The sequence below is a fragment of the Ambystoma mexicanum genome, chromosome 1q (assembly GCF_040938575.1).
Source record: "Ambystoma mexicanum isolate Mex_15411 chromosome 1q, UKY_AmexF1_1, whole genome shotgun sequence".
NCBI lineage: Eukaryota > Metazoa > Chordata > Amphibia > Caudata > Ambystomatidae > Ambystoma > Ambystoma mexicanum.
In genome coordinates this window covers 787932886-787947354 of record NC_090922.1, presented here as the reverse complement: position 1 = coordinate 787947354, position 14469 = coordinate 787932886, and the positions used below count along the sequence as shown (strand labels likewise).

The window sequence follows — 14469 nt, the reverse complement described above, 5'->3', positions numbered from 1 at the left end:
GGGGCTTGACTGTCACCACAACTAAGTTTTCTTTCTCCCTCACATTTAGAAACATATGTCCAAGAGCTGCACACACAAACACACACCTGCACAAACACAGACACACACACACACATGCAATTATTCAATAGAGCAGACATTACACAGGGAACATCTTGAAATGCCCAGACTAAGAGAAAAGAATCAAATCATATTAAATCTATTTTTTTGTCCCAGTCAAAGGGATATGACCTGATACAACAGGTGGGATTTAGCAATATCCCTTTTGGTATTTGCAAGATCGCAATGTTCTCTCATTTTCGCATGTAAACATATTAGTCAATGTGTATATATAAAGGCACATACCTGGCAAAGGATTTCCAGATGCTATACACTCGAGTTGAATAGGGTTATCCACAACCACAGTTTCGTTTTGCATCTCCCCGGCGTCCTCAATGCTGGGAGGTTCTGCAAGAAGAGACAGCAACATCAATGGTGCTGAGCGGAGCACATGGCACGCAGCGAGAGCGACACAGTGAGAGCTGGGAGGTAACGATGCGACCCGAATCAGTGGAAATCTTTGAAATTATGCAATTATAGTAAATGATCTAGAAAATAGGATTATAGTTATGACAGTCGTAGGAATAGATATTGGGAATATACTCGAGGAAGTGCATCACTTCATTTGATAGCACAAGCCATGAGTCCATTTCTGTGTTTCTCAATGATGTAGGGTGTGCGCTTGACAAAAACATTTTCCCACCTGGGATCTCTGCTGACTAGCTAAAGTCGAATGACCAACGTTCCAATTATAATACATCTGACAGTTTACGTGATTTGGGGCATGTTTTCATGCATATTTACAACTTTCTAACAGAACAAATAGGTATGCTTTCGCATGGAAGTCGGATTCATTTCATATTTTCCATCTCAGCTAGAAAATATTTTTATTAATTAATATCGTTAAGTGATTAGTATTTGTCCATAAAACAATATTGGGCTCATTTTGAAAATCCCCATAAATTACACCAAGGGGACCTGTACGTTTGCACTTTGGTACAACAGGTCCCTTAAGCGTAATTTCATTTGCAAGTTGGTGTTCAAAAGGGAGGTGTACAGTCGAGGCACAATCAGCATTACGTCTCCCTTTTGCATTCCGCTGTCGGGGCTTACAATGGATTCCTAGGTGTAAAAATCAGGCAGATCCCATAGGAATCCACAGCATTTATACATAGCTTGAAAATGTCATGCTGGAGTAAATGCTAACGTATGTGTATGGTGGAAAGGAAGCAGTGGCAGCCTTGTACATTTTGATCTGTGACCCCACTCTGCTATATAAATGCATGAAAATGTATGACTTTTAAGCATTCATTTTATACTGTGCCTCTTTCAACATAAGCCCGTGTGTGTGGCCTCTTTCCTATGGCATGTAAGCTCAGGGGTAAAATTGGGTCATTGCTGTTTGTTGTATACAATGAATGGGTGTGCATTAAACATTATAAGAACTCATTATTTTGTATATTCCTATGAATTATACTGCTATGTGCTTAATGTCAATAAAGAACAGCAATGTGGATCAGTTTGACATCCAGTGAGAAGGGATCTGAGCAGTTCTCTCATCGATTTAAGGCAATGGGAAAGCAACACATCATGAGGTCTTTCATAGGCCTAATTTATTAGGGGTTTATCAGAACTCCAGGGCGATCTTTGGTCCGTGTCGCACTCCTGCCATTGAGACTTGCTGGCTAAGTCTGAGATGTTTGCATCTAGGGGCCTCATTACAACTCAGGCGGTAAGGGGTTTACGGCGCCGTAAACAGCGCCGACCCTTACCGCCCGAGTACGAGGTCCCTTAGCGCCATGGCGGATTTAACACCTGCTTTTAGCAGGTGTTAAAATCCATGGCGCTAAGGGACCATGGAGTTAATTACGCCACCGTAATTTACGGTGGCGTAATTAACGCCTTCCCCACTCCCATTATGCCCTATGGGGCAAAAATGGGAATGGGGAAGGGTAAATGGGGATTGGGGACTTACCGCCCCGCCAAACTCGGAATGGGGCGGTAAGTCCGCCAACCACCATGGCGTAAACGTAGTTTACGCCATGGTGGTAAAGTCACGGCCCAGGCGGTAACTTACCGCCTGGGTCGTAATGAGGCCCTAGGTCTCCATTAGTTGTCCACTGGAATGAATATGGGGCACTAACAAAGAGACGGCACTTCTTTCATTGACTCATCTGCCCTTGCCCATGCACAATTAAGTGGCTATGCATGCATGCATCTGACTGACACAAATGAGCAGCTTATGTACAATATGTTTGTTTAAACCAGAAAATATAGACCATTCACTCAAACTCACATATGCCTATGTAATCAGGGGCATTGCCAGGCTATCTGACATAGCCTTTTTCCCTTGTACCAATCTTATTCATGCACTCAAGCTTCGTTCTGTGGCAATTGTGGCTATCACCAATCTACTTGCTGTTTCTTTAGTGCTTCCAGTGACCCATGTTCTCCATGAAACAAAAATGTGTTTCTGCCACACTGTTCTGTCGTACTTCTATGTACCCAATATATTAGGGAAGTTAGCAAAGCCAGCTCTATGATTTACGGGAGGTATGTACAAACTGATATGGATAGTTGTTACCATGTACATGCAGCTGAACATGATTCTGTGCTTCTCCAGCAGCGTTGGTGGCCACGCAGGTGTACCTTCCAGCATCTTCCAGCAATGCTTTTGAAATCTTCAGAATGCGTCCTGAAGACTCTAGCTACTCCGCAATAAGAGAAACATGACACAGTTATTCCTCACAGTGCCGATCTGAAATGTAATGAGATTGGTGCTACTTTTCATAAGCATACATATTTTGATGAAGTGCTTGTCAAAATGAATTTATAAAAAAAAAACATTGTGGTACACACAGAATATATACATCAGGTATCAATATAGAATGCTGTTATGTTTGCTCAGAATTTTACAGATCAGGCAACAGAGGGTTAAGTTGATGCTATGCACTGCAAAACCCAACAGAGAGTCGTAGCTGGTCAAATCACACAATGGGCGAGAGCTTCACCTGATAGTCTATTGAATTTATTTATTTAATTTATTTATTGGTTAGTTCTAAGGCACTTATACATCAAGACGTTTCAAAGCGCAACAAGGCAAAAAGGTAGGGGAAAATGGGCGAAAATAACAATAAAGGTGAATGGCAGATAATGTTCAAGTAACATTAGCCAATCAGGAAATTAGTACACAGGAAATAACTGCCCCTGAGGATAATATTGCAAATCGCATTGGTTTGGAAAAACCATCTATATTTATCGACTTTAGCATCTACAATTTGTAGGTCCATTTTTGTGCATTCTTTAGCTGATTACCTTGCATTTTTGAATGCAACCAATCTTTGCAGATGGGGTGGATGGTCTTTTTCAGTGTTGGGAGCCAAACTCTGGAACACCCTGCCAAAACACCTCCACCTTAATGCTACTTATCTGGAGTTTAGACTCAGCTTAAAAACCTTGGGGTTCTCTCACCTAATGTGTTGTGCTCATTGATGGGTTGGTAATAACAGTGTAGAATGTTTATGGGGATCCAGGCATGGTAGTTGGAAAATCCTAAGGGACAGTTGGAGTGAATGGCGGGGGGGGGGCAGTAGTGATTACAGGAGGTGCCGCACACATAAAACTGGTGCCTCACCTCAGTGTCTTTGTGCCTTCTTCACTCGCCAACAAAGCTACAACATTTTTACTTTTACTTTACTTTATTTATCAGGCACTACCAGAGTGGACCAGAGGCATATGGGCGCCAGGGACTCGAGTCCCTAGGAGATGGTTAGGGACATTCCAGAACACGGGGCCCAGAAAGTGCTGGCTATACTGCCAAAAGGAGTTATTTATATAGGTAGGTTTTATGTTTTTTCTTAAAGCTATCCAAGGACATGCAAGTTCTGAGATCAAAGGGAATCGCATTGCAACTCGTGGGTGCTGCCACCCAGAATGCGCTCTTTTTAACAATGGCCAAATTAGCTCTTGGTACTTCTAAAAGTTTTAGATTGTTAGATCTAAGAGTCCTGATTTCCTTTTTTTATTGAGTCTATCCGCCATATAAGCTGAATAATGTCCTGACAAAAATTTATGAGTGATGGTGAGTAGCCGAAACTCAATCCTTGACTCCATGGGGAACCAGTGGAGGTATCGCCTAATATTAGAGATATGCTCAAATTTCCTTAGCCCCATTGTGGCTTTGATGGTACTATTGTATACTACCTGTAATCTTGCCACCTCTCCCTTCCCAATCCCCACCAGCAGGCTGCTGCAATAATCTATTTTAGATCCAATAATTGCTCTGGCCACTGTCTCCCCACTTTTTTGAGACAGAAATGGGCGAATATGGGACAGGAGTCTAATATAATATGCCAATGAGGAAACCAGACTCCTCACTTGAGCCTTCATGCAAAGGTTTGATCGAATAGGAACCCCAGCGTTCTTATCTTATCTCTAGTTAGTATTACATGATCTGTATTTAGGAAGGTTTTATATTCTACACTCAGCTTATTCAGTCTATGACTGGAGCCTATAACCATAAGTTCGGTTTTGTCATGGTTCAGCGCTAGACTACTCATACACATCCAATCCTGGATGAGGTTATAGGTCTCTTTAACCAATTTGGCATCTTCCTCGTAGTTTCCTGTCAGAGGAATGAGACATTGGGCCTCATTACGACCCAGGCGCTAAGTGTTTAACGGCACCATAAATGGCTGCGGCGCCGTTAAACACTTAGCGCCTAATTACGAGGTCCCTTTGCGGGACCCGACCTTAACGGCTGTTTTTTCCAGCCGTTAAAGTAGGGACCCGCAAAGGGACCTTGGTGCTAATTACGGTACCGCAATTTGCACCTTCACCATTCCCATTGAGCCCTATGGGACAAAAATGGGAATGGAGAAGGGCCATGGCGGCTTGGGGAATTACCGCCCCAACAACCTCGGAATGGGGTGGTAATTCCCCTTTCCGCCATGGCGGACACCGGCATGGACCATGGTGCTAGTAGCACCATGGTCCTCCGCCTAGGTCGTAATGAGGCCCATTGGGTGTCATCCGCGTAATTAGAGAAGCAGATCTTAGCTGAAATAGTGACGTTGTAAAGATATAGTACAAGACTGGCGACAAACAGGTGCCGTGAGGGACACCGTATCTCAAAGGAGCTGGCTGTCCATCTGCTGTGTTACTACACACCCCTGTGGTTCTAGTTCTCAAAAAGGATTGCATCGAGGATAATGCTTGATCACAAAAATTGGCTACTTCTTGCAATCTGTTTAAAAGTAATGGGTGATCCACTGAATCAAATGCGGCCGACAGATCCAATGCCATCTTCATCATGGTTTGGCCTTCATTTATCTTTCCCAGCATATTGGACTTTAAATTCAAATGAGCTGATTCCATACTAAACCCTGCCCGAAAGCCTGACTGCCAGTTATTCAGAATAGTGTGGCTCTTTAAATGTTCCAGTAGTTGTTCATAAGCTACCCTATTCAGCATTTTTAGCAGGAAAGGGGAATTCGTTATGGGCCTATAGTTTCTTGGGATCGCAGAATCAAGAACTTGCTTGTTAAGAAGAGGGGTAATCCAAGCTCCCTTCAATCGTGAAGGAACATAACCTTCATTCAGGGAGGCATTAACAATGTTTGTAATGGTATGAATTAATACTTCATAACATGCCTTAATGGCTGTAGCTGGAAAAATATCCCCTTTACAAGATGATGGTTTAAGTTTAAGCAAGATAGTTCTAGAATCATGTTGGGCATCAACAATCCAAAAGTCATATATATCTTTCTTAGATTTAATTACAGCATCTTTATATTTCTTAGCGAATGTTGTACACTTGAGTTTGTTATGATCGGACTAGGAAGATTTCCAGTGGTAGAACTCTTTCCTTTGGCATACCCTTAAAGCTTTAAGTTTTTCTGAGAACCAGGCACTGTGAGTGTTGCTGTACATCTTCCTCACCATTAGTGTCGAGGATGGGATTCGAATCCAAGCGTGCAGAGCAGAGCGACCATGGTGCTCATTGAACAGGGATCAGAGGAGACACAGATGGGAGGCTCTAGTATTGCAGGTAAGCCATGATAAAGTAGCCTAATCCTGTCTCCGGGAACCGTAGAAGCATCAAGGGCAATGAGAGTAAGTCCTGTGAGAAGACATGAGATGATGGTCGGCCATATTGGATTGAACTAGACCATTGCACACGGTTCTACTGGAGAGGAAAAAAATTACTATTATATGCAGTTCCGATAGGTTAAAGTGTAGAGCAAATTACCACAGGCAATTACTTAGCTTTTAAATCCCTCTGCATTAAATTTACAGGATGGTGACTTCAAGCATTGCTGCTCCACCTACATTTTTAGCAGAACCTGGAACACCCACGATGTTGCAGAAAAAATGGAAGCAACTATTTGACACCCACCTAGTGGCAATTGATGGGGAAAGGTTTTTTGCATCTAGGAAGGAGGCCATATTACTCCAAAATATAGGAAACACAGGACGTTCCATTTCTGATGGCCTACCAGACATTCTTGGAAGATGCTTGAAACATAGATGACTACATGAAGATGGTCATGAAACTGGAAAAACACTTTGGACTGAAATGCAACAGTGTACTTGAGCATCATAAATTTTTTCAGAGCATTCAAGGCCCTGAGGAAACGGTAGAGAAACGGTAGAGAATTATGTTGCTGCACCCAGAACCCTTAGCAATAAATGTGCTTTTGGGGAGATCACTGACTCCATGAAAAGAGATCAGTTGGTAAGATGTTCAAATAATATACAAATTCAAGAAAGACTGCTGATCAAAGACCCCACCTTGGAAGCAGCAGTCAGCATAGGCTGCAGTATTGAGGAAACTGTCAAATATGTGAGAGAAATGAAGCCAGAGAAACAGGAATTGCGCAAAGTGCGTGCTATCAAGCAAGCCCCAGAGAGAAAGAGAAAAGACTTACCAAAAGAACAAAAATGATCAACAAAATTGATCAACATGAAGGTTGATAGGGAGTCATGATGCACAATTATATCCATGGATACTTATAGGAACCTAGGAAGAGAGCCTAAATATTTGGTGCTCCCTGATGTAGACCTGGTAGCTTATGCAGATGACAAGATTGGATTGTTGGTTAGGTTCCAAGCTAATATAGAGTACAAGGAGCTCAAATGTGAAGCTTGGGTCTATGTGGACATAAAGAGGCCATCTCTCCTCAGCTGGTAAGAGCAGGACAAACTGTGTATACAAATCAACGCCTTTGCATAGACTCCAGTATCAGTGGCTGTGGTGAGTGACAGGTGGATGGCAAGATACCCAGAATTATTTTCGGACAAGTTAGGAGAATTGAAAGGTTTCAAGCATCTTATTGTGCTCAAAGAGAATGCTCTACTAGCCATACACAAGGTGCACCCCATTTCAGGGAAAATGCAGGACGAATTGAGGAAAGAAGTAAACAAATTGGTACATCTGGAGGTGATAAAGGAGATAGAGGAGTTTGAATGGCTGGCACCCATCGTCATAGTGACAAAGTCAAGCAGCAAGATACGCATGTGTGTAGATCTAAGAGACTTTAACAGATCAATATGGGTGGACAGACATCCGCTTCCAAAGATTTCTGAGATGCTGGTTATGTTAAATACAGAGAAAGTGTTCAGTGTGATAGATCTGTTGTCGGCATACCACCAAATTTGCTTGACGGAGGACTACCAACACTTGACCTCTTTTGTCAACCCCATGGCAGCTTATACATTCTGCTGTATGACATTCGGATTGGCATCAGCAACAGCAGTATTTCAGCGAGCCATAGAGAAAATGATGAAGGGGCTGCCCAAGAAAAATTATCAATTTATGGAAACAAAATGAAGAAGCATGACGTGAACAGAGGCAGTGTTGGATCAGGGAAAGTGGTTCAACAGTGCAGAGAGACAAATGCAAGTTGGACGTGGAAGAAGTGGAGTAACTCTGTCACAAATTGTCAGCTGCAGCAGTGAGGCCAAAAGAGAGTTTGGTGGGTGCAATTGTATTGGCACTAACAACACAAAACAAGGTATGCTCCTTCCTAGGATTAGCAGATTACTATCACAAGTTTTTAAAGGACTTTGCAACAAAGTCCATGCTGCTGAGAGGATTGTTAAAGAAAGATGTTCAGTTCTAGTGGTCAAACGAATGCAGCAAAGCATTTCAGAACATCAAAACAGACATTACGAGTGCACCTACGTTGGGTAGTTTTGAAGAGGGTAAAAATACATTTGTGACTGTGGATGCCAGCATTTTGGTACAGGGAGCCACCCTCATGCAAGTGGGAGTAGCTTGCGAAACCATTATGGCATTTGCTTTGAGACCACTAAAAGAAGCTGAAAACTACTACTATGTTATTGAGGGAGAGGCCCTGGCTGTGTTTTGGTCATGATCATCTTCCCCTGCACTTCTCTTAAGTCTTCTTCTTGCCTCATGAGCTGTTATAATCATTTCATGAAGTATGTCTGCATAGTTCCTTCTTATTGGGGGAATCATAGGGACATTTGTCAGTGCAATCAGTGTCATTACATGTGCTATTGGTGTAGCGTTAGTCACAAAAGATCTCTTCTTTTGCCTTTCGCTAAGAATCTGTATCTGGTGCTCAAAAAGATTCTTTCCTGACTAAGGATGTTTAGTGACAGTTTCCATAGAACCAGGCACCTCCACATAAGCTACTGGAGTGGGAACAATCACATAAGGTCTCGGTAGTCTTACACTTGCCACTTCTGTACCCTCCTGCTGCATAGGAAGATACACAGAACTACTGCCTTACTTGGATCCACATAATAGACAGTACGTACTGTGAGAGAAAGTAAAATGAAAATGAACATAATGAATGTGTAGATGATGTACCAATAAGTCCAACGGATACAACAATAGCCTCTTCCACGTCGTGGCGGCCTCTCATTGTTTGCCACATTATTGTTGCTATCAATGTTACCCATTTTCTACTTTTACTTTTAAGGAAGGAAAAAACAAATTTAATCGAGCAATCTCATAAAATATTCGGGTTATTACTGGATCTTCTCCACGAGCTCCCCAAGCAACTGGCTGATGGCAGGACAATTGATAGGGTTCCTGGTGAATACAAAAGATTTGACTTTTCGCCAAACCAAATGAAGATTTGCTTCCAGTAGATAATAAAAGAACAAAGCTAACAGACTTGATAAGCCCAATAAGATTCTCACTGCATTGTCTCAGACAATAGACGAACTTGCTCAATTATATCACGTAGCAATTGATTGATTGAAAATTGATTCCTAGGATCTCTCAGAAATGTACAAGTGTCAGTTTGTCGTCCAACAAGATGCAGGCGTTCTTCAATCAAGAAATAAAAGACCATTCCAACTAGTCTATTATCGTCTTCGCGTCTTCATCTGACAAAGGCATTCGTGTTTTCTATACAGTACTCAGGCAGTTGGAGGATTTGCTCTATTATGACTTCGAGCAATCTCCTCACGACTGGACCATTTTTAGGATCTTGCAAAAATATGTAAACGTAAGTAGTTCTCCCAAAGAGATTAGGATATGCATGAAGTATAAAGAGGAAAACAGTAAGAATGATCGGATGAACATTGCCATTAGGCACCACCATGGACACCTCCAAAGAGAAACTCGGTGAGAAAGGAATCAGGGAACTGCACCCTCTTCCAATTGTCAAAGATGTACTCTAGATCTGGCATTTCTTTTCAAGACTTCAATGTGTCTCAATCCAATGTCAGCAAAGCTCCTGTGGTTCAAGAACAATAGTTTTTCTTTCACTCCTTGTTTAGCATCCACAAAGAGTATCTCGAACAAACTACAGTCCAATGAACTCTTTATCTGTTTACTGGACAGTCACTGCGTACTTCTTCCTCATCATCGATATAGTCTGCACGTGCTGAACTATTTCTCCTTGACTTGCTTCCGAATGGGGTGGGGGTGCGATGGTCTCGCCGCTGAAGATCTTCACGTCTCCCAGAAATATCGAAGCTCGTCTGTATTGCACCTTCATTGCTGATGGAGTGACATCCTCCACGATGAAAGGGTAATTAAAACTGGGTTGATGCCATTTGTGGACAAAATTACGGATCAGTACCTGACCTCCAGGAAAAAGTCTTGGCAATAGAATTTCATTTGATCCGGTTGCTGTATGTCTTCATCTGTGCTCTGAGACCGACATCCCATTCGCTTGACCTGATCAGAAATGATAGAGATACTTGTAGTCATACATGTTAAGTAGGCAAGTAGCTCATCTCCTAACAATTCTGCTGTTGTCTTGGCATCACTTTTAGTCCTCGATGAAGGCGTGAGTGGCATTCTGATTCGCCTCCCCGTTACTAGTTCATGGGGCCTAAGATAATGGTCAGAGCCTGGCTGATTCCTCAACGCATATTATGCAAGAGGCAGGCAATGCTGTTAGTCCAGAAACAACCCTAATAATGTATAGTATGTATATTATGTTGGCCAGAAACCAACCGCATCATGTGATAAACATCGCAAACACAGAATCGTCAGTATAACCAGAGGGCATCCATTTTGTGTAATATCCACCATTTGCTTTTTCATTTCTGTCTTATGCTTTGCAAAATCTATTTTATTCTGAAAGCTCATACACGGTGCGAGGCCACAGCCTGCATGTTGAAAGATCAACCCAGACAGGAATGCCAAACAGTATAGAAATACATTGTTTTCCTCCCTCACAAAGTCCTTGGAGGCAAGCAGAATCGGCATTTAATCAGCGGCCCAGGTGCCGGCCTGTCTTACCAAAGTTGTAGCAATAGGCAGTTAAAGCATGAATTATATTCTTCTATCGGTCCTCCCTCGCAGATCTGCCTCAGAACAGGCTGACCCCTAGTTGTCGAATAGAAATGGGTAGATAACGTACCATGGAATGTGTCTCTCTCACGAACATGATATCCTTGCTGAACAAGTGCTTTATGTTCTCCATTACAAAGAACTGTCTTTGCAACTGTTGCTAAAATAAGTATAATTAGATTGAATAAGAAACTTGTCATAATGTGTCATATTTGTCATGATTGTCAATTACCGAACCCTAGCCCTAGAAGATACATTATGGGCGGTTTGATTTGCCTTCAAAGATTACATGTTTGTATATATGTTGCCGCTTGAGCGATGCTCGCTCTCTTGCGTCTCACGAGGTCTGGGTGACACACGTTGCGAGACGTCAGAACCCGACTGAGCATGCTTTGAAATAAACCATATTACTTGGAAAATCGAACCTCGTGTCTGTAGTATCACTGTTATATGGTGATTGTGCCTGAGTTTCCATATATGGGGGTCTTTACGGCCTAGCAATGCAGCCATCCTTTTTTCAACGTTAACTTAAGCTTAGCTATCCTTTCTTTAAGCAGGATGTCTCTCACATATCCCATTTCTTTGCGGGTGATAAGCCAAAGAAAACGTATGCTTTATCCTGAGCAATAAGCTGATCTGCTCGAACACTTCATTCACAAAATGGGGGCCATTATCTGATCTTAATACCTCACATATTCCCCATCTAGGAAATACTTCTCAAACTAGGAACTTTGCAGCGCAAGTGGCATCTGGATGTTTGCATGGACCAGCTTCGACCCACCTTGAGAAAGGGCACACCACCACTATCATATCTGTAACCATGACAGATCTGCAGCATGTCAACATAGTCAATATGTAAATGCTGAAAAGGGTGTTATCCCACATTCGAGGGATAACACCTCTGACTGTTCGCTGCGTGTGCCCAGCAGTAAACATTTGACATACGATGTAATTTACTACATAAAAAGCAACGTGTTCGAACAAATCTGGTACGAACCATTCCTCTGCAATAGTTGCTGCAAAGCTTCCCCTAGTGACATGTGCTGGGTAGTGTAGCTGTTCCAAGGCCACCCTTAATAAGGCTACAGGTATCAACTGTTTACTATAACGCTCATCTGGTATCCACGGGGACGTCACTCAGCCTGTTCTGACCTCTTACGACCTCGAATCTTTCCCTGGAGGCTATTTGACTTGAAACACAGGATTGGTAGAGTTTAACTCCCTATTGTCTCTGTGTGCTTGAACCCCTTCTTCCCGGGGTCCAACCCTTCCCTTTGATCCACAGCTCACCTTGTTTTCTTGGATAGTGTGCTCTCCGTCCTGCTTTCAGCGCAGGGGCGCGTTGATTGATGCAGGTTCGTTGCTGCCTAGTTACTTCACTGGCAAGAGTCCGACAGGTAAGTATAATGAGTCTTTTGAACAGTTCTCTAACTTCATTCCTTTCCTTCCTTAGATGATGGCCGGCGTCCGGGGATGGTGGCATGCTGCTGAGATGAGTAGCGCTGAAGGTGAGTGAGAGCGCGATGCATGATGCACCCCTTTCGTATTTGCATTGAACTGAGTTCTTTTTCTGTGTCTTTTAGGTGCCGCGACGTTTTCAGCGTGGATGCCGGTTATGAAGAACAAATGTGGTGGGTAAGTGCGGTATGCAGCGCCTCTAGATGTTTCCACGATAACCTGGAGTGTCTTTTCCCTCTTGCAGATGGATGAGAAGTTCCGGAGACAGAGTTCCCCCAAAGCGGCTGGGATTCAGGTAAGCGTTTGAAGCTCGTACAGTATTTAAAAATAAGCAAAGATTTGCAGAATGCTTACTAATGCCTTTTTTCTGTTCTTTTCCCTTTTCCTTAGGAAGAGCCGTGCCGGGATGGGAATGACACCGCCGAAGATGCCCGCAGAACAGAAGGAGCGATGAATGATGGGCAGAAGCGCCGCAAGGTAAGGCTGTTCCTAACGGTGTTCTTGTTCTTGCAGGAGCTGAGCGCAGAAGAAAGATGTAGGCCTACTGGAGACCGATCCGAACACGGTGAGTGTCACGCTGTAGGTGCAGAAAACGCAAAGCATGTTTCTCAGCCTGGGTGTGGCTTAAATAGTCTCTGGGCATCCTAGGTGTCTCTGGGCAGAACCACACCAAAGGACTAGACCGCACATGCAGTTCTGGGAACTGAAATATGTGGGGGCATTCATCTTGTCCCCATCAATGCACTACAAGTCCAATCCCCAATGTTATCCTATGGGGGTGAGTGAGTCTGGTGCACAAGCGCCAAGTCTGACTCCAAGTGGGTCTTTGGAGGGATGGAGAGGCCCTTGAGGGCCATTTAGGTGATCATGGCCTTTCTCCAGCCTGACATCTTAGAGGGCTGGGGACATGAGGGGCAGGAATCATGACATTTACCAGTGCTTTCCTGTTGCCACAATGCCTCGGAATGGGATAAAGAACACTGCCTCGGTGTCCACAGATCTTACTCATCCTGTGGTGCTTCACCTTGAACTTCTATTAACTGTGTCTTTGACAAGTTGTTAAAACCCTCATTTATAATCATCATCACCACCATTCTTTGATTCACAGTCATATCAAAGCTCATAATATCCTCTGAATATAGGTTTCTGCATGAAATAAAGTCTGCTCTCTTACTGTGCGAGCACTTAATGATCGTGATGGATACTGGGAGCTGTAGTGCTTTAATAAGTCTGTCCAATAAGGTGGCATGTTGCACTGGAGTGCTGTCAGCTCGGAGGTAAACCCTACTTTTCCAACGTGCTAACCCTGCGTGCACTGTTGAGGTAACATAGGCGCAGTCACTTAACACGGTTACTTCCTGGTCTGCGTTTTTCTCGAGCGCGAAGGTGAGCGCCATTAATTCTGCAGCCTGTGCTGAAAAGTGGGATGGTATTCGTGCATTTATCAATACTTAAAATTCCCCATTAGCCATGTGCCTTACCACAGTGGGACCTGAATATCTTTGTCCATCAGTTTGATCGAATTTCGAAGAACAATCAATAAAGAGAATCTCACCAGCTGCCAGATCATTTTCTTTTACCCTTGGAATCTTGTCATAGAACTCCTCACAGTTGGAGCAATCATGTGCCTGCTCGTCATCTGCCAGAGCTTCGGCTACAAACGTGGCAGAATTCACTGTTTTACATCTGACTATTTTAATCGCCGGATTCGGTATGACCACATCATAAGCAGAAGCTCTTTGAGACGGCAGCATACCTTTAGGTTTTTCCAAAACAGCAAATGATGTATGCTCAACAAACATTGTCATGGAGCACCCCATTACTAGGCTGGCAGACTTCTCAATAGCGAATGCGGCAGCTGTCAAATATTGTTCACAAGGGAAATGAACCCTCATTCCTGGGTCCAAAATCCCACTGTAGTATGATAAAGGCTTGTACCCCAATATAGTTTTCTGAGTGGGTACTGTCGTCATAATTGTTCCATTCGTGTGCGAAAATAAAAAGAATTCCTCAGAATAATTTGGAATCCCTAAAACTGGAGCTGTGCAAATTGGCTTTTTCAACTCAACAAACCCTTCCTCCATTTCCTCAGTCCATACAATCTTTTCCTGACTCGCTTGAGCCTTTTTCAGGGCTTGCAACAATGGCCTTGTGTATAAACTATAATCAAATACCCATGCCCTTACATA

The 14469-nt window shown here is 43.1% G+C and overlaps 1 protein-coding gene across 2 annotated transcripts in view; it reads right to left on the bottom strand.

Moving 5' to 3' along the window:
- Positions 1-14469, bottom strand: part of HMCN1 (hemicentin 1) — a 1785366-nt gene that overhangs the window by 986958 nt on the left and 783939 nt on the right. For both annotated transcript variants that reach the window (XM_069641364.1, XM_069641365.1), the window contains exons 36-37: positions 2624-2747; positions 346-447 (exon numbers count right to left, since the gene is read on the bottom strand). In XM_069641364.1, the coding sequence (XP_069497465.1) occupies positions 346-447; positions 2624-2747 (226 nt within the window). The remainder of the gene's footprint in view (positions 1-345; positions 448-2623; positions 2748-14469) is intronic.